Source organism: Balearica regulorum, chromosome 14 (genome assembly GCF_011004875.1).
Source record: "Balearica regulorum gibbericeps isolate bBalReg1 chromosome 14, bBalReg1.pri, whole genome shotgun sequence".
In the NCBI taxonomy this organism is placed as follows: Eukaryota; Metazoa; Chordata; class Aves; order Gruiformes; family Gruidae; genus Balearica; species Balearica regulorum.
This window is the reverse complement of record NC_046197.1, coordinates 12,034,716-12,060,041: the sequence shown is the minus strand read 5'-3', so window position 1 is coordinate 12,060,041 and position 25,326 is coordinate 12,034,716. Positions and strand designations below refer to the sequence as shown.

General features: G+C 48.6%; 2 protein-coding genes across 2 annotated transcripts in view; one reads left to right on the top strand and one right to left on the bottom strand.

Moving 5' to 3' along the window:
• LOC142603824 (serine protease inhibitor Kazal-type 5-like) overlaps positions 1–25,326 on the bottom strand; it is a 114,546-nt gene that overhangs the window by 35,442 nt on the left and 53,778 nt on the right. The gene's annotated exons all lie outside the window — the stretch shown is intronic.
• Positions 20,376–25,145, top strand: LOC104640117 (pancreatic secretory trypsin inhibitor). The gene is made up of 4 exons (XM_010308380.2): positions 20,376–20,530; positions 21,670–21,710; positions 22,332–22,444; positions 25,073–25,145. The coding sequence occupies exons 1-4, from the start codon at positions 20,476–20,478 to the stop codon at positions 25,128–25,130; spliced, it is 267 nt and encodes an 88-aa protein (XP_010306682.2). The 5' UTR covers positions 20,376–20,475; the 3' UTR covers positions 25,131–25,145.

Below are 25,326 nucleotides of genomic sequence, written 5' to 3'. Positions count from 1 at the left end.
GGCATACAAAGACCTGCCATTCATGTAACTGCCCATCACCTTCTAGGGGCTTTACACCAACCAAATAATTTTTTCCAATAGAGTGAAGAGGCTGACCTGTGAGTAGTGTCTGTTCTTTATCAGCTGGGCTATGCAGAAAGGAAAGAATTGCCACCAAACAAGTCAGTGGTTATGGTAAGCCCTTCTTCACCTTCCCTGGAGCTGAGCCTGGGGTTCAGTCCACTGTCCCCTACCATCTCCCTGAACTCACACTCATCTGCTGCTGAGGTCCACAATAACAGCACTGAGGTCTGGGAGGTGAGGGAGCGCTTGCATTGCACAGCTTTTTTGCCCTGCTGCCGCAGACAGCTTCATCCCTCTTCACTGGACATGATTTCTATAACAAGCAACTTTCAGTGACAGAAATCCCCAGCCCAAAAAAGTTTAATTCTAATAGTTCAGGTGCACAGTAGCAGATCAGATGTCACTGTTTCCCAGGAGCCCTTAACTTCTTTCCCCCCCTGCCCACTCCCTTCCCCAAGGGCATCATCTCTGCAGGTTCACCTCTCCCAGGCCTAGCACTTGACCACCAGATTTTGCTTCTACAGGACCTGCTGACACTAAAAATAAAGCCAAAGTGGTTCTGGTGATTTCCTCTATCAGCATAGTGGGACTACCCTAATGGCACCGCCAGTTTCAAAACAGCATATCCTTGGACAGCTTTGCAGTCACTGGCACCACAGACCTCCAGAGAAGACGGCTCTCTGGGTTACAGCAGGAACATACAGTGCCCACACAGGTGAGCACACTTAATCACAGAAGACAACAGCACTGGAAAACAGAGCTGTCATTCCATGGGAAATACATGATTTCAAAGAAGATTAGTTTTGCTCTTCTAATTATCCTCCATCCCACTGGTGCTCCAGACAAGACAACTCGCAGGCAAAACTTTAACCTTCTCCTCTTACCCTTTGTTTGCAGCAGTAGTTAGACCCACAAATGAGACCACCGTATTTGCATGCCATTTAACTTAGTACTACAGTTTTCCTGCTGGGAGGAAGGGTTCCCCTGGCTGGGTGGGGCAGGGCTGTCCAGGAACAAAATCATTTTCTGCAGAAAAGGAGGAAGAAGTTAGTTATCTCCTGCTTTGTCCCAGAGCTTTGGTGTGAAGGCACTTTTGGCAACAGAAAACAAGTGCTCAGCTGCACCACAGTGATGTGGTTTAAGAAAAAAAAAAACTTTAAACATGAAGCTAAGTAGGCCCCAGGCAGTAATGGGTACATGATGAATAATAAACCCATCTGAAGCAATGAGCATGAGTCAACCCAGATGAAGAGTTCCTCAGTCCCCCCCGCCTTTGGCTGTTCCTTGGAAAACCCATATGCGTTAAGAGGGTGTCCATAAAACAAACATTTGGCTGCTTTCTTGAAGAAACCTTGGAGAGCCCAAAACTGGCTGTGTGGGCTGAGTCCTCAGCAGGGTACAGTAACTGAAGCAAAAAGAAACCTCCTCAAGGGCTGCTACAGCATTCACGATGGTGGAAGTGGAGCAGAAATCTTTGTAGAAAAGCTATTTACATCTGCTTGACCCTTGTAAAACAGGTCCCCAGGCTCTTCCCTGTTTGGAGGCATTTGGATGACAGGCTGCAACAGCGGTTTGATCCTTCCCAGGGGAAGGGAGTGGTGCAAAGCAGCCACAGGTAACCACCAAGCAGCACACAACCTGTGTCAAGGAGCAGGTGCAGGCAGAGCAGTCTCACCTGCTTTGCAAGGCAGGAGAGGGACCACAGCAGGCTCCTTGCAAGGACCAGGGTGCTGTCTGCAGTGCTGCCTCTTGGCTTGCAGTCCCACATTTGCAGGAGAAGCCAATGAAAGTGAAAGATACCAGCACCTTCCTCCAGACTCCACCTTGCCACCCCAGCCTTCCCTACAGACTGCTCCTCCCTAGGAGGCTAATTATCTTCTCCACTCAAATCCCTTGATCTGCTTGCCAAAGTCCAGCCTGCTCCAGGAGGGTCTGGCTGCCCAGATACTGCCGATTACTGCAGGGCTGCAGCTCAGCTCTGGGCTGCCACAGGGCCAGGTGTCTCTAGATCTGGTCTTCCCTTGCTTTGTCCCAAGTGCCCATTGGAGATCCACAAGTTCACCCATCCCAATACCACATGCTGGCCCCAGACCTTGGAAAACCAATCCCATAAGGTACAGAGAAAGGGGATCCCATGTGCTAAGCCCAAGAGAAACACTTCTGCCCTTGTTGAAACTACTATGGATGCACACAAGTGACCAGCCCATCCAGCAGCTAGGCATAGCTCTGAGCAGCTCCTGCTGCTGGTTTAAACCCAGGCTCACACAGGTCACTGCCATAGCCTGGCTCCACATTTGCCACCCAGACCTTCCCCAGAGGCCAGCACCATCTCTAGTTCTCCCTGCATCATGAGAGGGAGAAAACCAGGACTGTGGAGGTAGTCTGCTTGCTAGGGACCATAAGCAGTGGAGAAATGGGGTGAGAGGCCTGACTTGCACTGTCTTACATCCAGCAGTCCCCCTGCAGTTTTGTGCTATAGGAGGCAGACAACAAGGACCACAAGAGGTAGCAGATAAATGCTGACCCACCTCCATACGCTTTGTCCTTGCAGAAGGGCAGTTTCAAGTCTGGTGTCATTCAGGACAGTGCTGGTGTAACAGCCAGCTCCGCTCTTGACTTCTGTCAGTGCTCCTCATCCAGCAGGACAAGGTCTTGCCCTGTTCAATACTTCAGAAAGAAAAAAAAATTTGACCTTTCTTCTTCACATGAAGAAGAAATGCATGGCGCACACAGAGAGCTTGTCCCAAGGTCCAGCACACAGACCCCAGGAGAACTCTGCCCCAAACCCAGAGCACTGGCCACCCCACAGCAGCTCCCCTTTCCCTGGGAATGCAACATCCCATTGTATCCAGGGCTCCCCACCAGGCTCACCCCCTCAGCAGGCAACCAGCACCATAAGTAGCCAAACATCACCTCTTCCTTCCTCAGCCTGTTGAGCAATCACCAGTGGGTGGACACACACCCAGGCTAAACACAGCTCCAGTACCACCGCCCCCACCTGCTGTGGCTTATACCCAGGTCACCAAACACATTCTTGCTCCGGGTACACTAGTTCTCACGCTCCTCCCCGGGAGGGAGCCCACGTTGCTCAACCCCACTCTAGCTCTGGTTTCCCCTACGCCAAACCCAGAACCAGATTTCACTCATCCCAAAACATGCCGGCTCTCCTTGCCCACACAGCACTGTCCCAGGGACAGGGAGGATGCAGCACTGCCACTGCTACACCAAAAGCTGGCCTGCACCTTGCCACAGGAGCTGCATCCAGCAAGCAGGGGTGCAGGCTGGCCATGACTTAATGGGAAGGGAAAAGTCTCTGTTGCAATTGCCATTCTCTCTAATCCCTGTGTTTGACTGCCTCTGAGCACAGGTCAACCCATGAGGCGCCTGACATCTGAAGGACAGAGGGTTTAAGGCTCACAATGCCTTCTCAGCACAGCCTTTACCTCCACATGACACATCTAGCTTTTGCAATCCAGGTTAGCACTCATCTGCCCTATTTCAGCTTCAAAGCACTTGGCAAACATTAACCAATTAATCCACTCACCACCCTCAGAGGGAGGTGAGCAACTTTATTTTTATCCATTTCCCCATCAGTGAGAAGGAGAGAGTTAAGTGCCTCTCCCAAGGCCATCCCTAGCTGACTCCCAGCTGACTGCACTTCACTCTCAGCCCCAGGCTGGGGCCAGAGGAACACACAGAGCGCACCTCGGACAGCAGAAACACTGCAGAAACAGTCACAGCCACCTAAGCAGAGCTGTCACTGAGCACCTTTGTTTTCCTGTGCCCCACAGGATCAGTCATCATCAGTCAATGACCTGGAAGGAAAATGATCCAAGTGAGACAGAGCAGGTCACAGACACAGCAACCAGAACCAGCTGGAGAACAGGGGGACGCACACAATAAATGTTTTTAACAGGCCCATAAAAAGTCCTACATCTTGCAATAAAAAGCAGAGACCAGTGGGGATGGTACCAGAGTATGGGGACAAACTATGATGTGACTGAAGCTAGACAGACAGCTGGAACACAACACAAGCTACTGGCAGTGCTTAGCTTTTGCTAGAACTGGGGCACAATATCCCAGCTCATTCTGCACTTGAAATCACACTTATTTCCTCCAGCTTGGGCAGAGCTTGGTTTAGGGAACCCCACAACCCTCTGAGGCATTCATAGGGGCAGAGAGCTGGAAAGGGAGCTGGCCTTCAACCGGGAGACTGCAGGAGGTCAACATGTGTCACACCAGCACAGTGGCAGCTCAGAGTGGGACACACATCGCCAGGAGTGATGCTCCCCCGCAGTTATCCTTTACATCAGTCAAGACTCACTCAAGACAGCACCCATGTCCACCAGATCCATCATATACCTCCAAGGTGTAACCAGCCAAAAAAGTATTTTGTCACCTGAAATGACCGTTTCTTTCTTGAAGACATGGGCTGCACTCCTCCATCACCCAGCAGGCAGGTGGGCAGAGCTCCCATGCAAGGGCATCCAGGTGGGCTCGGGAGGGAAGGAAACACTTTGGTCCCCAAGAGCCTCGAGAGACAGGGCACTGTGGAAGCAAAGCAGAGTGCACGCATGCACAAGGAAGGGTCACACACCAGACCCCACCATCAGCAATGGCTGCATTTATTATAATCTTGTCACAGATGAAACTACTTGCTCCAGAGAAGGGACCACCTGAGCTGCAGAAGCACTCCAACTCTTCCTGGGACAGACCAGGCAGGGCTGGGAGGTTGCTCCCAGCTCCCTTTCACTTCAGCAGCAATTTCTGTCCCCAGGGTTCCCCAGAGCATGCAAGTGAAAGTCTCTCTGCTTTTGCAACACCACTGACCTGGAGCAGGACTCCTGCTCCTCCACCACTGCTCCGATGGCAGGGAGAACCCACAATTGCAGGGTTTACAAGAAAGCACCAGTTCATTTTTCTCATCATTTCCAATGGCTGTGGCTCAGCGCTAACTGCCAACAATTATTCATTGCCATTCATCCTGAGGTCCCAAATTGCTCACTAAACCCTGTGAATACATAGAGATCCCAAAGCCTTTTGGATGGAGAAGGGCAGCCTTTAAACAATGCTTAGCAACATCAGATCAATACTGGAAAGAGCTGAAATCAGTCCAGTGTCTCACTGAAGTGGCAGGAGAATTTCAGGCAGATGAAATGTAATTCTCTAACTGTAGCTATTAGAGGCAGTGGGGGTAGAAGCCTGACTTCTATTACAGACACAATACCATCCCAAGGGAAGGCTTTTCTTAGCATCAAGAATCACTCTGAATACCTGTTTAAAATAGTACAGATAATGTGCCTTAAATTTATTGCTAAGCATAGACCTTAAGTCACAGTAGCACCTTAAAAAGCCAGATTTGCCCAGCTACGCAGGGGGTGTCACACCTGCACCTCCAACATGATTGCAAATGGGCCCCAGGGAGGGGAAGCAGAGCTGCAGCTCCCCCAGGAGCACCCCAAGGTGCTGGGAGAGGATGGGGCCGGCTTGCAGCAGACAGTGCCACCTGCTGACACCCAGTTCCCATCCCATCCCTCCCACCAGGGGCCCTGGACACCCTCCCAGCTCCTCAGCTATATCTCACATGCTAGTCAGACTCCAAAAGCAGCAGTAACTCTGTATAACATTCTTGGCTGCTCGTTGCTCCCCCTTTCCATGTTGTTGTGTGGGACAGACACTGAGATGCTGGACGACCCACTGTCTGGCCACGACCATCAGTGTAGCATGGGATTTGAAACCACATGCCAAGACTGTTCAAGGCAAGGAGGAAAAGACAGGTACCTGCACTAGGATATAGCAAGGCACTGTTTCTGGGTGTGCTTTTGTCTTCATCTCCAAATGAAAACCCTTTTCTTGGATATCTTTATTGACAATTGCCATCATGTATTCCCCTCCTGAACATCTCGCCACTTTTCTGGGCATGGAAAAGAGCCCAAGCTGCTTAGAAACAGCCTGGGAATGAGCAGAAAGACCACCTCACCCTATTCATACACCATGATTAGATGTGCATTTGGATACTGCAAATGAACTGCATGCCCAAGGACACAAAATGCCTTTGATAATGGTTGTGGGGTTTAGCTTAACCTTGTAATGATGCTACATCCTCACAAAACCCCTATGAACTCCTCCAGGCAGGATTTGCAGCATGGTCCAAACCAGAATCAAAACATGGAGCAAAGCCACCAAGCTCAGCAGGACTCTTCAGGAGCCCTCAGGGACTGGGAAGGCCCTTGATATTCACTACAAGAAGTTTCTTAATAGACAGGTGGGTTCCTTATGCTCCCAAACACCTTCGACTTACTCTTCTTTTAGTTAAAAATGGTTGCAATGTGGAATCCCTCTCCCTAAAAAATCCACTTCCTAAGCCATTTTCAAGCCCAAATTTTCTTTTCCATTAACTGGCCAAGAAGATCCTTAGGTCACATCTTACTTCATTGCTTGACTAACAGCTTATTAACCTTTGTTCTTCTTTGGAAAGTTAGAGAGGCCAAAGGATTCAACTAGGACAGATACTTAAACTGGTTTATAAAACAAAAGTTCATGTTAAAGGGAAAATCTCCAGAAATAGCATTGGCACATTCTTTGTGTATGAGCTACCATTATTACTGATTATTTACCCTGCAGCAGTCACTACAAGCCCTAGTGCCATTGTGCCAGGTACTAGATAATATGCACATGTTAAAAGGCAATATGCTTTTCTGTAGAAACTGTAAAGAGAGAAAACACAAAAGACAAGAGAGTATCGTTCTTATGTGGAAGCAGAACCAGAAATTAATTGACTAGCTTAAGTTATACAATGAATGGCAATACTGAACTGTGCACACTAATTTGTGTATAAAGCATGCTTATTAAATATATTAAAGGCCATGGTGTTACCGAAAAACCAGAAAAGAACTCCTTAACACTAATGTAGTGTTAAAGAGCAAGCATTCTTTATTACGGCACCGAATGCACAGAGGATAGCTCTGCCCATCATGCATACCCTAAAACAAAAGTTCATCCTTTATATACCTTAAAGACATGAATATTCATACATTTTCCAAGAAGTCTCTGCCTCTCCACTACATTTACATAATGTTGGCTTTGCAAAACTACACTACACATGCACAGGGGTCTCAGGTGGTCGTCAGTGGTCATTTGGGGAATTAGCCCCCCACTCCTTTTTCCCTTTTATGGTCTTGAGGACAATTTCTTCTCCTTGGATGTTTTCCAACTCTGTTGTCCAGCCAAGCTGTTCTTCCTTATCAACCCTGTTTGGGCAATCCTGCCAGGACATTTCTGCTCTCAAGGTTAAGATATTTTCTCCATACACATTAATCACTCATAGGCCTTGTTAAATCCAAAGCTAATAATTGTTTGGTAAAAGAATTTCTCAACAACGGGATGCTGCTATCAGTCTTTATGAACAGCACCAGCCTATACTACTCAATTCTCACTTACAAAGCATACCCCCAAAACCTCCCTCCTCCTGCCCTGCCTTCCCCTTACAGTCACTTCACTCTAATTTTAGAACTAATTAAATTAAACCTCTGACTCACCTCAGATCTCTGATTTAGGCTTACATGATCTTCGCTACCAGACCTTTCCGTGCAGTTATTTGGCAGCACTCCCCCAAGCACACCCAGACTCTGCCTCTTCCACAGCCTGGCGATGATCAGCAGCTCACAGGAACGTGCACAGGGCAGAGATAAAAACCAAGGAACTCTCCCCCCCCAAAAAAAATCAACCACTACCTTACACATCTGCAGTTGTTTTGCAGGTAGCACAGCAGCATTTTACAGTTGGACTCAGTGATCTTAAAGGTTTTTTCCAACCTAAATAATTCTGTGATTCTATGGTATTGCCTTGATTCTATGGGACAGATGCCCAGGGATCTAGTCAGCATGCAGCACTCAATCCAGAAATCAGGAAGGCAGCATTCAGACCTTGCCACTGCTACCCAACCACCTAACACTCATCCAGAGATTGCAGCCAGTCTCTGGATGTCTCCAAGGGAACAAAACCCCCAAACACTATAGAAATCTCATGTAGTCCATTTGCAAAGAGGAAATGGAGCCCATCACCCACAAAGCCCCTTCTCAAAATCTTTTTCTGACAGAAATACTACCAACACAAAAAGGAATAAAGCAACCTGTTTCTAAAGAGCCCACTCTGTCTCTCTTGCTGCGGAAGTTATTGGCAAACACAGAAACCAATGAAGGTGCCAGCACAGCAGGGCTCCTCAGAAACCTGGCACATCCCAAAACCTGCCTGCCCCTGAGCAAAGGCAGATGGGGATACACCTCTGATGGGACAGCTCGTTCCTCTGAGCCACCTGAGAGAGGTCCACCCTGGAGAGGAACTACGTATTCAGAAAATCACCTTTGCTGCCCTAGACTCTGCAAACGCTTGTTTTTTAAACCAAAAACACTATCACAGATCACACACCAGCTTTCAAATAAAGCCCTACAGAAGCAGGGCCATCCCTGACAGTATACTTGGTCCCCTGCTGCCCCAAATACCATCATTACCTGGATTTCAACTTAATTTAAGAACTTGCATTCAGCCTGCGGATCTCTCAAAGCCCAATTACAGCAGGACCTGCTTCTTCCCAGCACAATCCCACCACTACCTGCCCAAACCAGCCAGCCTCCCTCCAGAGCAGACCCCCAGATACAGGGAAGCACATATTTATAATATCAGGAGGAGACACATGCCTGGGGTCAGCTGAGCTTGTTTCCCAGCTTTTTTCTTTTCAATTTTCCTCCTTCAATCAGAGTGCTAAGTGGCACAGGAGAACCAAATTCAATTAACAGGATTAATAGCAATTAAGCCCCTATTTGCAGTCAGGGTTGTGCTCTTTAGGCCTGGAAAGAAACTACACGTCCCTGCAGCAAGATAAGCAGCAGGTGATGACAGAAGCTTTTTATTTCCAAGGAGAAAAATTGGTTGTCTTTCTGCAAGCTGCCTCCTCCTCCTCCACTGATCAGAATTTGGCCCAGATGGAGCCAATTCCCTTCCAGCCTGCTCCTGCATCAGCCCTGCTCTTTGCACATGGGAGAGCTCAGCTTAATCTGAACACTGGTTATAGGGTCTGAACAAACCATCTCAAAGCAGTTCTCTTTTTCTATGCCTGTATAAAAAACCTGTCTCACAGCACCTTGGGGAAAGAGCAGAGCATTTGGATGTGAAGCTGAAGTTCCCTTTAGTTTGCCTTGGTTGTGGGATTTGCTCATGAGAGCCTAACCCTGGTGTGCAGGGAGGTTCTGCAAAAAGGATCAGTCCCAGCTACTGGTGCTCTGGGATGTCCCCTCTCCTCTGCCTGACCCTTCCCACCACTGGGTTCAGCCTTGCAAGCAGGAATGCAGTGTCACTCGGGCAATTTGTCCTCCAGTCTCACTCTGTTATCACAGTGCCTCACAGTAGTTATTTTAGCTATAGAGCAGCTTTCTGGCTTCCTGAGTTCTCCCTTAGCGTTCTTCCTAATTGAGGGCTTTTAACGTTAACAGCATTTAGCAGCTGTTCTTCTTCCGGCAGGGAGGGGGGAAGGGCACCAAATCTTTTATTTAAACTTCTGTAAGGAGTGGAAATGTGACCTGCACCCTGAGCAGATGCCCCTCAAGTGACAAACCTTCCCATCTCTGCCAGGAGCTCCTTTGACCTACCAGTCCTATGAATTGTTGAATTCACAAGTCTGTAGATCATCCCCAAGAAAGAACCAGGGATTTCTGGTTGAATATTTCCTCCCAGGCCCGGCAAGGAGCTCCGTATGGTTTGGCAGGCATGGGAGGCTCCCAGGCCCAGTGCTGGGCCATCAGTGTCCTCTCCCTGCTGGGTGAGGTACTGGGCAAGACTGGATGGGTTCACTAGGGGCTCATGTCCATGGAGGGGCAGAGCATATCTCCAACCAACGAGCAGAACAGCAGCAGCTGGGAGCTGCAGGGTCTCACCTCGGTGGGTCTTGCTCCATCGAACCGAGAGGAGCATGCTGTGTGCAGCAGCCACCAAGCAAAATGGAAAAAATGGGATGGGAGGGTAGCCAGTGGGACACACTGAGGTTGGTGACTGCAATTCCTCTCCAGCCAGGGTGGGATCTGCACAGCAAAAAGCTGCCTGAGTCCTCAGAAGAGGGCTAGGATTTACATTTGTCAAGGCCTTGAATGTTTTGAAGTCCAGAGAGAGGCGAGAACTAGCATGCTCCACCAGTGCCCTGGGGAAACTGCAATAGTCACCAGTCAAAAGCATTCAAAGATCACAAACCAGACCCAGATGATCATGAATCACAGCTTAGCAACCGCAAACAGTTCTTAAGCCTCTTCAAAATAATGGCATTTACCAACAGGCTCGTTTGGGGTGGTTCACATTTCCCAACTTTCTTCTGAACCCAAGAGAGAGGATGGGCTAAAGCAAAAGCAGAGCTCCTCTTGCAGTCCCAGCACGATATTGGGGCGATAACAGGGAGATGTTGTGACACTTGGCACAAGCTAACGCGCATTGGTGGTGCTGGGGCTGCAGAAGGGGCTGCGTGGGAGCCCCTAGTGCCAGGGAGGGTGGGCAAGGGGTGACCCCTCAGCCCACTGAGCCCGGACAGGCTCGTGACACCACTCTGGGGTGCTGCGAGGTGTCGGTGCTGGCTATGAGGGAGGGCAGGGGATCTCTAACCCAGTCCCCAGCTCCCTCCAGGGCTCATCTGACCAGCGGCACATGTGAGGTCCCACACTTGCGGTTGGAAGTCCGAGGGATGTCAGAACAATTTTGTTTCAAAATGCTTCCCTTGCTTTTCATCAGGGAATGCACACAGGTGATGTTAAGTGCACTAACACGGTAAAACACCATGTGCTCCTTGGGGCCAAGTGCACGGGCGATCCTGAGGCTTCAGTCAGAGCAAGACCTCCATCCCAATAAAGTACACACAGTAAAGCTCTTAGGTGTCATCAATGTTTTAATCCCTGATTTAAATATTAATATAATGAAAGAGCATAAAAGCAGTATCCCTGAAAGCAAAGGGTCGTCTAGTCCAGCGCCCTGTCCTCACAAGGGACCCAGAGACCCCCTCCAAGTTTTTTACCTCTCCAGTCCACTGCTGACTTTCTAAGTCTCATAATGTTAGTTCTAGTTTACGATAACACAGCATCATAAATGCAAAGCTGGGCATCGTGATAATTATTTCTGACTTACACTTCTGACTGGCACTGAGAGTTTCTGTAGAGGCTTTAATTATCATTTATGCATCTTTGTTCCACGTCCATAAAAATCCCAGGGCTCTGTATGGCTGAAAGCTGCATTTGTAGGATCCTGGAAATGATCCAGTGAGCAAGAGCCTGGATCCAGTGAGAAAGGCTGCTCCCAACTACCAAAATCCCAGGTCCAGTAAAAGGACATGAATGCCAGCAAGGCACAAAATGCAAAATGAGGTGCCAGGTGACAGTCCCAGAAGGTGGAACTGTAGTTCCCGAAGTAAAAGGGACTTGTGGCAGCTGTGTCTGTGCCTGAACCGTGTCTGCACCTCGATGGAGATGACTGGGGAAAGGTGTCTGGATCTGAGGCCCCAGATGGGCAAGAGGCTGACACCGCGAGAGTGGCAGCACAGATATTCAGGCTCAGGGGCATGGGCACCTGGTGCACCCTCCCTCCCTCCTGTGCTCCGCACGGTAGCTGCGCCCCGGGCTCCCCAGCCCCTTGCCAGTAGTGTCTGATCACCCTCCACGTAATATTGGCGTGAGATTAGGGAGAGCATGACCGCTGGCCACCAGGCAGCTCTGCAGTTCAGCCTGAGCAGAGGAACAGCAAAGCACAAAGCTCAGGGATGTCTCAGCTAAACAGGCAGATGCAGGACAGCATGATCAGCATCATCGGCTGCCTCCAGCATGCCTGTCACTGTCTGCTCCTGGCAAGCGTCTCATCACTGGAGGAGAGCTACCCCAAGCCCAGGCACTGTGGGGCTGCCTTGAGCTTGGAAGCAGGCTGGATTTCTTCTTCCAAAAAAAACTCAGAGGGAAAAATTCAGTACACAACTTCTCTGAGTATTTGCTACAGAAACATAACATGGGAACCTCAGCTTGTTTTTAACAGGAAAACCAAGTTTCTTGCTAAGTGGGGCTTCAAACTATGAGCCAGGGGCTTCCAGAAGATCAGAAAATGGGAAGGAATGAAGAAAAGAGGATCTTGGCAGGGATGAATAAGGATAAGAAGGGAAAGCATACTGCAGGCAGCAGCCACGGGCTTTGGCAGCTACTTCCTCATGTAGAAGGAAAAAAAACAAGTTGAAAGCTGCTTGGGGAAAGGAGGTTCAGCAGTGGATTATTTCATCTCCATTACTAGAGCAAAAGGACCGCTCCTCATATCCCTGATGGGCTGAAGAGGGTGCTTTCACTGCAAAGCACCTCGCTTTCACAACCAGGCTGAAAACATAGAAGGCATCTGTCCTGGTTTCAGCCGGCAGGTGGTGAGCAATTGCACTGTGCATCACTCATCTTGTGTATATTATAATATTATTATTATTATTTTTCTCTTCCTCTGCTGTCCTATTAAACTGTTTACTACTCAACCTTTGAGTTTTACTGTGGCTCCCCCCCCTCCTTTCCCGATTCTCCTCCCCATCCCACCGGGGGGAGTGAGTGAGCGGCTGCATGGTGCTTAGTTGCCAGCTGGGTTTAAACCACAACAGCATCGAAAATAATGTCACATTTATTAGGGAAGTGATTCAAGTGCAAAGCTCACCGAGGGACATAGGGAGCTGACTACATGCAGAAATCAAAAGGAAACCCTTGATCGAAAGGAAATGTTTAGCTGCTATGTTCAAAGGCTCCCTAAATCAAAGACAAAATCCTTCTTTAATCAAGGCCATTGACCAAAGCTGAAAGCACACAGAGCCAACAACAATGCCCGCAGCATCGCCTTTCATGGCAGGGCTGCCAGTGCCGATGCTCTTATACCCCAGCATCTTTCCCCCAGTACCCCGTATCTGTCCTGGCAGCAGCTCTCAGCACTCAAAACAAAGCACAGTTTTACAGGGACAATAAACATCAGCCATCAGCTAAGCTCCAAAGCATCACAGTGTCCCTTTTTTACCTCCCTTAAACTTTCGGCCTCTGCCTTTGAGCTTGAGCAGTCATAAGGAAAAGGAGCAAGAGTTAATTGGGCCTTATCTAATCTCAGCCCAACCCAAGGGTCAACAGCAGTTAGCTAAAGTTTATCAGTAGTGTTTAACTATCATTTATCAGCTTTGGGGAGATTTTACTCAGAAAGGTGAGTGACATGCTGACGCACAGACGGGGTCAGGGAGTATTGCTTTTCCACACTGGAGAGCAGATATGAACAATTAACACAACAATAAGCGTACGTTTAATGTGGCTAAAGCAACCAGTGGTAGCACTAGATGCTAGCAGGGTTAAGAGCTCACCAAGAATAAAGTTCAAATTTATGAATGAATTCTGAACTAACATGGGTCTCATGGTGCCTCATGGCAGCACAGCTTCGAGGAAAAGCCATCTTTGGAAACAGGCTCAGTGTTTCCAACCTCTGCTGAGCTTTTCTCTTCCCTTTTTGGTATGTTCAGGATCAGGGTCCAGCAACATAAGCATTATCACTAGCTCTAGCCCATATCCACTACTTTTTTCTTTTTCCTCCCAAAATTTCATTTCTATCAGTCTGTGAAAAAGTGCACTTCTCATTTTAAAATCTCTCCATAGGTAACACAAAGAAGAAATGTTGTCAGAAATGAAAGCCTTATTTCATAATTTGCATTACTTTTCCCTTCCTTTCCACATCTTTCTATTTTTTTAATAGCCAGTTTTTCCCATGGAGCTAAGCAGGCTGCGAGCTCTCTGCTGCAAAAGCCTCGTCTCCTCTAATTGTCTGAAATGGTACAGTGAGACGGACCTAAGAGTTTCAGTCTCCTCTAGCCACATATTTCACTGAAATCAGAAGTACAATAGTGTTTTTCTGAGTCCTGGGCCAGGGAGCGAGCCATATATCAATAGCCATTAGCACTGCCAACGGAACTCACAGACGTAGCTGGAAATGCCAAATATTTCTGGGGTTGTGATGAAAGTCATTCGCAATTCTTTTTAAATTTTTTTTTTGTTTATCAACTGGCTTACAAAGCTATGGAAAGTATTACAAAAACTTGCCAAAAACTTTGACAAAATGTTTTCAAGAAATTAAGAAAAAAATGTGAAAATATTCTGCGTTTCAGACCTCCACTAAAAAAAGCTTCCAGTCTTGGGGATGTTGGGTTAGTTAAGGACCACAGAGGGGACAGGTTTTTGCTTGTCTGCTGGTTTTTGAAAGCTTCTGCACAAAATATCAGCTCATTCAGTTATGTTATGAACCTCTACAAGGATGGGGACTCCACAGCCTTTTTGATCTAGCCACAGTTTTTGGCCACCCTCATGGTGAAGGTTTTTTGTTACTATCCAGTTGGGAAGACCCTTCCTGCAACTTGTTCCCACTGCCTCCAACCCTTTTGCTGTGCAGCTCTGGGAGGGTTCTGGCTCCATCTTCTCCTGGTCACCTGGCCAATTCTTCATCTTCTTGCACCAGCTCTGCAGCCAGGCCAATGCACCCAGATTTTGCTTGGACTTCATGCAACTTTTCTAAAAAGTCAGTTTTCAGATGTAATCACTTCAAACTCACCTGGGGACAAGAGGACCTAATGGCAACAGTAGCTGCAGGCAGACAGGATTGATTATCCAAACAGGACATGGCAATAGAGATCCAGGATCCGTATCAAGAGTGGTTAATACCAGAGCTCTTTGTTAAGTCACCCCATGCACACTTCAGAGCAAGGTCCAGCCCTGGACAAGGGTTGTGTGGTCCTTGGGAGCAGAGGCAGAGCTGGCCCGAGCTACGCAGAAAGTCAGATTAGACCAGATCATCCTCCAGGAGTCTGTGACCCCAAAAGGAAGGTACATACCATATCTTTCCCACCTTGTTTGGCTGTGTGGAAGAGGGAGTGGGCAGGGGATGCTGCTTCTAGTTCAGAGAAAGGGGCAGTGCCTTGCTGGAGGAGACTGAAAACCATGTTTACCCAATTATGGGCCACAGCGCTTAATCACTCTGCCCTGGATCTCTCTGGCAGCCTCAGGGGCAGCCGGATGTGGAGGCGGGAGGCAGATAGGATTTAATAAAGAAGCAATTTTATGAAGGAAATCTTTGCTTTTGGCATTTTCTGTAGGAGTGGGAAAAACGATGCTTTTTCTCCAGTAATGCCAGGGATAGCAAGAAGAGCAGAGCTCCATGTTTCAGTTCCTGAGCGACCGACTCCACATACCCCACTGCCTCCACATCCCATGGAGATCCCACACGGAGCTGAGGAGGGGGCATGAGCAATCGGGGGAGAAAGCCTTGCCAGGAGGCAGAACCCCCTGCACTGCTCCTGACCCAGGATCACTCCTGGGGGGACGGCTAGTGGCAGCAGCTGTCCCATCTGCAAGTGACAGAGCCCCAGGGCCACCGCTGCGACTGGAGTTGACCACAGCCCAGAGGTATTCCCACTGACCACGTGCCATCACCCAGTAAGCCATAGCAGATGAGGGGAAGGTTTCTGTGGGCTGAGTCCCTGGGTTTGGTGTCACTGCAGTGGTGGGAGAGGACAGGCAAATGGGCCAGGAGCTGGGCTGGGAACTTACCACCACACCAGGGAGCTGGGCAATTGCACCCCGGCCAATTTCAGCCAGTAATCCGTGCAAGCACATTGCCTGTCTCCAGCACATTCAGCCTCCTCAGGAAGCATTTGATTGGCATTCAGGCACGGCCTCTTCTGAACAAGCTAACAAGCTATGATTTATGTGATGCCTTTGTCTTCAGACACTGCTGTCAGCAATACCCATCCTCGGGCAAAGCTGCCAATGCCTGCAGATTCCCAAAGGTCACTGTCATGGACATGCTCCCCTTGCTGAAGGATAACAAACAGAAGCTTTACTAAAAGTAGAAATGATCATTTGTTAATTTTCTCCTGTAGCTATGTTCAGCCCCTTCCCCAGAAACCAGAGGCCCCAGGGGCAGAAGAGAAACCAAACTGATATACTGACCTGGCCTCCAAAGAGTCTTCTACAGCTGGAGAAAATAAGTGATGTTTTCACAGCAGCTACTCACAGGATCCCTTTTCCTAAACTGTCAGAGTGTTCAGTATCTTCCATGCACCCAGAGCAACGAAATAGCTTTCTCATCATTAATGAGAAAGAATCCAAACCGAAAATCACTATGGACCAAATTACAGTTGTTGGGGGTTTTTTTCTGCAGGAAAAATCAGTATTTGAGCAGTATCCCCTGGATACAAGAGCAGCTGATCACTGCACACTGGCTAGCTCTCACCGTGCTGATGCAAAATGGCTTGGTCTGTCTCCCATGCCAAAACGGATCCAGCTGCACCATCCCCCTTTCTCCTGGCAACTTGCAGACCTCCCGGTGGGCTCCTGCATGCACAGATTACCTCCTCCCCTCCATGGCCACACCGCTGCATGGGGCTTGCTCTTCTGCACTGTCTGCACCAATTGCTTTCAAACCCATCTTGGATACCATAGGCAAGGTCCTGGGTACATCTGTAAGCTCCTGACCTGCCAAACCCAGCAAGTAACAGAGATTTAGGGATTTTTTTAGCCTTAAATCCAAGACAAGCAGCTCTTTGGACCCGAGAGAGCTTTAAGCATCTTGGGAACTGTCTTTTGTGACACTCCTGGGCTTCCCATTTCCATCAGCCTTTCTCCAGCCTCCACTCCTGCCACACATTGCAGGGCAGCAGCAAACCCCCTACCTGCCTTGTTGACCACCCTGAGCACTGAGGATCCTCCCACGGGTCCCCGAAAGATGCCTTCCCTTCATGTATCCCAAGGAAGGTCCCTACAACCTTCACCAAGGGACCAAGGCTCAGGGATGCCACCAGCACAGGGCCATGGTGCAAGTCTTGACCATGCAAGCACTCCTCGGTGACAGGGGTTGGGACACTGTTGGGACAGGGCCAAGGGGTCATCCTAACCTACACTCAGGCGAGTTCCCACACAGCCCCAGCACCCCCAGCAAGCATGAGCTTGTGCCAAGTGTCACAACATCTCCCTGTTATCACCCCAATTCCCGGGTGCCGGGACCACAAGAGGAGCTCAGCTCCTTTAGCCCATCCTCTCTCAGGTTCAGAAGAAGGCTGGAAAATGTGAACCACCCCAAAAGAGCCTGTTGGTAAACGCCATTATTTTGAAGAGGCTTAAGAACCGTTTGCGGTTTCTAAGCTGTGATTCATGATCATCTGGGTCTGGTTTGCGATCTTTGAATGCTTTTGACTGGTGACTCTGTTGCAATTTCCCCAGGGCACTGGTGGCTTTTCTCTGTACATCAAATCTTCACAAGAAGCAAATTCCAGCCCTGGTACAACAAGTGCTCCTCCAGCTTGTCATGGATGGGACACGGCAGGGAAGTAGGTAGGTTCCCAAATTTTTCATTCCCCTGCAATTAATTTTTTTATTCCTTTGCAACATTTTACTATTCAAAAAAATGTAACTTGAAAGTGCTCAGATTTGGCAGAAAGATGATGCAGACACTCATCCTGCAGAAGGAGAATCACCTTTTCTTGCTGATCCACCTGGAGGAGGACCTGCTGGTTCAGCTTACCTCCTTATCCACCGCACCTTCCCCCCATTCCTTGTGTGGCTTCGATTTCTCCTCCAAGTGACTTCCAGAAGCCAGGAGAAGGCACCATCAGCAATTCCAGAGGTTTTTCTGTCCCACACCGTGTGTGGTGGCCATCACCCAACAAGGCAACCAAGGCAAAGCCATCCCACGCCAGCACCTGTTCTGGGGGCCCTGCTTGTCCTCTCCATGTCTCTGCGACGGGCACCGTGCTCGGCAAGTCACACAGCACGGCTGGCAGAGCTGCCTGACTCATTTTTCTCTACTCCTCCAGCTGATGTGTTTGGAGGAACACGCTGCTCTGACAAGGTGACACATCCTGAGAAAGCCCACACTGCTGAAGACATCTCCCTGCTCCTTCTACCAGGAGCACCCAGCGCAATAGCAGTTTGCAGCTCTTTTTCATTCCTCCTCAGTCAAATAAGCCCCGAGCATTTCTGTTTGATTTTCTGAGGGATATAGAATAGATGTCAATCAGGAGAGAGGAGCCCTGAAATCCCACGTTTTTGAAGGCATCTCATAAACAGACAGATGTCAGTAGAGGCACTTGGAAAGGAAGGGCAATTGCTACCGCAGAAACTGCATTAAAAACCTAGTGTAACTGCTATTCGGCTGCAGAAGCATTAGCAGCCTATGCTGGATTCTTCTTTTGGCAGAGGCAACTGCCCTTGAATCAGTTGGTTTGGCTCAATTTGTTGTGGAATAATTAAGTTCAGTTCATTGTATAATCTGGAGTTTCTTCAACCTGCTTCAGTAGTAAAGTACTTAATCTCATACAGCTCTGGGAGGGGTTACAAACATGAAATTGAGTCAGTACAAATCTATCAGGAGGCTCAGCAATAAGAAGATGAAGAGAGTAGTGTCCGGGAGGCAGGGGGAGGTCGTCAGCCTGTGTCTGCTTTGATGCCTCTGACTTATGCAGGAAGGAAAGGAGAAAACCATGGCGTTACACACACTTGAAATGTCCCAGGAGCCAACACAGTTCCCATCTGCAGAGCAGCTCTTGTAAACACTGAGGATTTACCCATCAAACTCAAGTTTGGAAATGTGCCTGGATGTTACCAAGGATTCCGATAAAAGATGTTGCTGTTTCTGGACAATCAAAACTATCACATTTCCTGGCTACAGCAAGGATCTCTAAACTGAAAAATGTGCAAATGTGTTTTACCAGGAGTGGGCACATCCCAAACAAGGGTAATCAGAGAAACTCTTCTCAGCACTGGTCTATTTACATGTGTTACAGATTGAAAAGGAAAATCTTTTCCCCAGTTGCCCTGGCATATAACCGTAAATGCCCTTGCTAAGTCCCCTTCCAACTTTGGGAGGTGAGACCAAAGCCCCTATTTGCACCTATTGGCCTTACTTACGCTGCAAACCTGGCAGGTGTGTTGGAGAAGCAACAGGGGACAGTGCTGGATTGAGATAAACCTCTTTCAGCTATAAAAAATGATCATACCTCCCTCCCTTGCTCCTTAGAGGGTGATAACACCACATGAATCCTTGTCCCAGGCACGCTAAAGGACTGTTGCTTGCTCACAGAGGTCCACGAACACCCTGCTCAGCTATTCACAGCTGGTGAGCGGGTCATACCCAAAGCCAGCTTTACTCTCTGAGTTAATAAAATAACAGATGCCATTAAGAGCAGTTCTTAAAGCCTCATGTTGCAGGTCCCAACAGGGAGAGCAGAGGGAAGCCCAGACGAGAGCAGGGAAAATCTCCATCACCACCGAAGCAAACTCACAAGAGATGCTTCTGGCAGGGGAAAGTGTCCTCCAGAGCCACATTCGGACTGGGGTCTCCCTTGGACAGTGGAGCAGCTGCCGATTGAGCTGAGATTTCTGTCTCATAAACAGCTCCTTGAATTGCTCTTGGCATTGACTTTTTCCTGTTCAGCTAATTAAAAATCTGTCTTTGAGTCATAAGCCCCCATTAGTAATAATTTGCTTTGCACTTCTCCAGTGATTTATGGCTGAGATATCAAAGTGCTTTAGAAAATTAATTAATTCTTCTAATACCCAAGGGACTGATCCTCTCTCCGCAATGCACCATTGGTGGAGTAAATGTAGGAAATCCCTGGGGTTTACTCCAAACTGCAGGCAGGGAGAGGCGAAGGGAGCAGCATCCAACCCAACAAGCTCGTTTCGGCTGCCTGCCTACAATCAGAGAGATGTGCAGTCAAAATAACAGCACTGAACGTGCAGCCACAAGCAAGCCCCAGGCACATCTAAGCTCTCTGCTCTCCAGCAGCAGTTCTTGCTGCTGTCCCTATCTGTTTGGGGTGGGAAGGAGAGCTGCGACGCCTCAGCTCTGCTCTGCAGATCATGCCAGGAAAGACGTGTGTGAACCAATGCCATCTTCACCCAGAGCCCTGCAAGAGGTAGTGGCAGGGTCATTAATCAAAGCCACACTACTCATGCTAACACATATATTTCCCTTCCTGTCCTGCCCATTTCTCCAAACTGCTTCTTGTACAAAGTCTCTTTTTACTGACTTGCAGTGCAGACCCAAGGCTGTCTCCCACAGCCAAGATGCCGCTCCAGTCCTTGCCAGCGATAAGGATCGTTACCTCCATTGGTTTCAGAGAGGCTTTCATCCTTGCGTACACCAATGAGCTATTTGCCACCTGCTGTTGTCCCCATACTTTGAATGTTGTCATCACAAGACTGCAGGGTGGAGCTGGCCATGCAGGGTGGTGCCAGAGATGGGGAAAGGTATAAAGGTCCCAGCAGAGACTGCCAGACACACATCTCTGAAAGCCTGAGAAGTGTCCCATTTCCTCTTTGCTGTCCCCAGTAAAGCATAACCTTGACCATGAAGGCAACTGGTGTTTTCCTGCTCCTCTCCCTGGCATTCTGCTGCTACCAAGGTGAGTGCAACATTTTGCTTAGGAGCCATTTCCTCTCCTTGCTAAAGCTCCCAGGTCTGCTGGGTGGGAAGGTGAGCCTGGGAACAGGCCAGCCGGTGCTGGGACCTTGCTCCGGCCCTGGGCAGGGAAAGCGAGCAATCCCCAGAGAGTGCTGCAATGGCCAACGTGCATTAAACCAGTGGTCTGTGAGCAAGCCTAAAGCAAAGGCTTTAAAAGGGTGCCTGGCACCTGCTCCCAAAATGAAAAGACCTGCTGGTCTGACGCTCTCCCTTCAGGGCTGGGATTCGGCCTGGAGATGGTGATTTCTAGGACACTGCAATTCTTTTAGAGTGAACAGGTGCTATTCTGGTTTAAAAAAAGCAAACCCAAGAAGACAGGAAGCGCATCCATGCAAGGGAAAATGCAGCTTTCGCAACCAAAGTCAATGTTTAAGCTAACTGTGTTTTCAAAATCCCATATGGTGCAGAGGGATGAGAACATGAGCTGTTGCTGCTCTTCAGGTCCTGCTCACCAGGGATTTCTGTGTTCGTTGGGTTCATTCAGAACAGGAGGGTGCTTCTGAAACAAGTCCTCATCATCCATTTACTGTCTGGCGGTTGCCATTGCAGAACTGTCTGAGAGCAAAATCTGGACTCATTTCAGATGAACTGAGCATGTAGTCAGCTACAGCTCTGGGTCTGGACCACCACTAGTCCAAAATAAAATCCCTGAACCCCAAAAGAGTGTGGCTATCAGGTCCTCAGCACCAAACTGTTTCACTCCACAGACCCACAGCTATTGGGTCACATTGGTTGTTAATGTAGATGTAGCCTAAATCCTCCATATTGATAACTTCTGGATCTATAAGCAACCCAAGGTCGTCTTCTCAGTACTCCCTTCTGTTGAACAAATTCAGGTTGTTTTTCAAAATACACTCACCGCATGTTCCACCCATGTGATCCCAGCTGTCAGTTCAGGGCCAGCTTTTCCATAGAGAAGCCCACCGAAGTCATGGCTTATTCCTACCAGCTTTGGTGTGAGACCTAAAGGTCCACCCTTGTGGTCCTCAGGCTAAAGCATCTTTAGTAGGTCTCCCGTGAAACCGGCCCGTGTGATGGGTGCTAAGGCATCTTCTCTCTTTCTCTCCATTCTTTCTCTAGGAAACGCTGAGATGGGTGGAGCTGCTGACAGAGGAATAGAGGTGAAGGCTCTTATTTTTGTGTAGTACAAGGGTGTGCCCAGCTTTGGTGAGACAGCACTAACCCATACGCTGGGGAGCCAGAGTTGATAAATACAGTGAAGTACAGTGAGCTGCTACTGGGTTGGCAGCCCAAAGACACCAGTGCCTGGGAACCTCCTTCTACCTGCTGTGCCACAGCAAAATCCCAGTAATGGTACTGGTTTCCCACTGCATTTCCCCACACTCAGTGGAGGAAAACAGTTAATAAGGAGCTGAATACTGCTGTTACCTGCCAAGAAGATCAGAGCTCCCCTTACTCTGTAGCTTGCAAGTGCAAGGGCTGGTATCATTGTGGCATAAAAGTAAGAACTGGGAAGAACATGATCAGGCGCTGCCCATGGAACATTACTCAATATTGTCACTCCTAAGGGTGCGCAGGAGTGCCAGGTGAAGTTCAGCTGGCCAAGGGACAGCATGTTGACAGGCAGTCCCAGCGTTTCTGAGAGTTCCTAGCAGAGCTCTGAACAATCTGGGATGGGTTACCAAGATACAAAAAATACGCGCGCCTCTGTGAATGCAAAACTCCTTTGGTAAACTGAAAGCATGTTTAACATTTTCAGCGTTACCTTTTTGTGTCTCCAGCCAGCTTGTGACAACTATGACCTAAGTAGAGGTTGTACAAGGATCTTTGACCCTGTCTGTGGCACGGACAACCTCCTGTACGGCAATGAGTGTCTGTTGTGCTATCAGAACCGGTGAGTATCTGGACCTCCTGCAAGTCTAAATATCATGCAGACAAGGGCTACTACACATGTCTGGGATTTCCTAGAAAGCAAGCTGATTGCATGCAGCTGGGTGGAGTGTAGGCAGCGAGCCCAGCACATCTGGCATGAATCTGGTCTCCCGCACGGATGCTGCACCCGCTGCTCTGAGCATGTGGACTCCGTCTGCGAAATAGGTCCATTGCACGCGACTCGCAGCACACGAGCTGCCCGCAAGCAGGGACCGCACAGCCAAAAAATCTCCCCACACCTGCAGCTGCCAAGCTGCGGTGATTGCTCAGACTGTGCTGGCGGGTGTCCAGGAACTCAGACAAATAGCAAAGTCCTCAAAGTCTGCCCAGATCTAGCATGCAGGCAGAAAAATACTTTTCCAGGTGACCTCAGATGTGTGGTGGCTGAGGAAAAGCTATGATTATTCACCCCAGCAATTTATAGCTGAGCTCTGCTTTCTGTCTTCTCTGCATATGAAAGGATACAATTTGCTCGGGGTATTTTTAAGAATGAGCTTTATATTTAATCTGTGCTGGTGCCAGATTGCACTGTCTTAGCAGAAGGCCAGGTCCAAATGCTAGTGACGTCTAAGACTTGATTCATTTCATGTGGCTTGGGCTCTAGGTAATTTTGGGTTTACACATTGCAAGTGGTCGTGTCAGACAAGTGACAGAATTACTTCCAACTCAATGCTATTAGGTGGTTCTAAAATCTCTGTTGGGAAGATTGAGTCTTATCTGTAGCCAGATGCCCCAGTCTGTGGCGCTAAGGGAGCTTCCCTTTTGACTTCACCCGGTGCAGGCAGGGATTTCTGGTGATCAGGCTCACACACCCATCTGCCATCAGCAGACATCTCTTAGAGAAGCTCAAATTCCAGCTTTTCTATCCCTGGATGAATGGGCTTGCAGAACCAAATTCTGCTTTTAGGAGCATTGCCTCCCAGCTAACTCTGCAGTAACAAGGATCAGAGTCCAAATCTCTAGGAAAAAAAGCCTGGATAAGAACTGATGGTCTGGCTCTCCCCTCCTTCCTCCATTAACCCAGGCTGCTGCCCTCTGTTCTGCTCCTGGCCTGCTCAAATACTGGTTTTACATTTTAAGGCTGAAGACGATGCAGTCAGGCAGAGACATGCTGAGTGGGATCTTCTGAACGAAGGCGCCACGGTTAACGACCTGGCGCGGCATGGCACGGTGGTAATGACCATGCTGGAAGCCAGCAGCCCAGCACCAGCTGTCGGCTGTATTGTGCAACAGATGGGGGTGGGAGGTTCGTCAGACACAACATCGTTAGGGCTTTGGCCATGAACCAAGAGTGGGGTAAAGAGAGCGAGGAAGGTTTCAAACCCAGCTACACAGGGAGCAAAGTGGCAGCAAGGATGCCTCGTCCCCCTGGTGCAGAGCATAGCTTCAGAGGGGATGGGGGACCTCAGTCATTACAGGAGGGAAAGTTTGGGGTACAAAAAAGAAAAGGACTGAGCTGGTAGTGTATCCGGATCCATCCGGGAGCCAGGGATGGACAAGCAGCTGGTGCTGGCACCCGCCTTGCGTTGACAGTCTCTGCATCCCTGCACTTCATCAAACTCCTGTTTGTGCAAGCTCTCAGCAGCTGCAACCAGAAACATGCTGCTCCTGCGGGTTAAAGCTCTGAACCTTCCAGCTCCCCTGTAACGTTCCCAAGTGAAGTTTTAGCATTAGGAACAACAGCCATTTGGTCTCCCAGTCAGGGCAATCTGGACCAGGCACCAGGACTTTGAAGCTGCCTGGTGCCAAATGTCTCAGGGGAGAGATAAATGGAGCATCCTCGTCTATAAAGCTTTGGTCCATGGGGAAAATCATGTAGCCAAGAGGCAGGATGAAGTGTCATTTACAGTTTTGTGTGTGCAACCGGTCTGACAAGAGCTGGAGGCCTGCAAGGAGTCTGCGAATAACTACAGCGAGAGCATCTGGCGAGTCCCTGTGGCAGCGGTGTCTCACTTGTTGCCTCTGGTCACTTCACTGTGACCAGCGTGCAAAATGCTTCTTGCAAAACGCAAAACAGCTTGAAAGTCATTTTACCGGCATTTCTCTATGCACCTGAGAAATGGGTTTGTCTTTCCAAAGTGAACATCATGATTCCACATGAAAATGGAACAATTCAGAGTAATTAGGTCCACTACTGGGCAAAAAATAATAACAATTTTTCATAGGTGCCTTTTTAATATTTTCCTCACTCTTGCTGCAGAAGCAATCAGGAGAGGAGGCTGGGAGCAGGCCCAAGCCCAAGCAAGACACGATGGCAGGCATTTGTCTCTAAAAACCCCACAAAAGAAGTCATAACCTTTATCGTCTGCAGCCAGACGGGCATTAGAGGTGTCTTAGTGCTGTCCTCCAGCACAGAGGTGAATTATTCTACCAGGAGGTGTCAGGAAGCGTCAGCTCTTGAGCTTATTGGAATTCATTAACACATGTCCATGGTAACCCTGAACTCCCTGTCAAGAATATGTAGCCTTACTTACTGTGAATAACACTTAAGTGATGATTTAAGGAGTATTTTCCTTTCCTTCTTTGTCCTCTGAGCCCTGTGTATCAGGGACCTGAAGGCATCCTTTATCATTTTTAACCTCTCTTCCAGGCAAAGAAACATTCACGTGCGCATAAAGAACAGGGGAATGTGCTTCAACTCTGCTTGAAACTGAAAGTTGCAACAGTTCTGCAGAAGATAGCACAAAAATGTCCTTCACCTATATAAACTCCTAATAAAATGAAAGCATTGCCATGTCTTGCACTGGGATTTCTTACACACATAGCAGACCTCTTTCCCTGACATTTAAAATAGCTTCCTGAAAAAATATGGTTTGTTTTGGTAATATCCATAAAGAGCTGTAA

What these genes read in the sequence shown, in the direction of transcription:
- LOC104640117 (XM_010308380.2), top strand. Translation starts at nt 20,476, where the DNA reads ATGAAGGCAACTGGTGTTTTCCTGCTCCTCTCCCTGGCATTCTGCTGC. An exon ending in CTGCTGACAGAGGAATAGAG is followed by an intron (nt 21,711 to 22,331) that starts GTGAAGGCTCTT and finishes TTGTGTCTCCAG; the next exon opens with CCAGCTTGTGACAACTATGA. An exon ending in CTGTTGTGCTATCAGAACCG is followed by an intron (nt 22,445 to 25,072) that starts GTGAGTATCTGG and finishes CCTCTCTTCCAG; the next exon opens with GCAAAGAAACATTCACGTGC.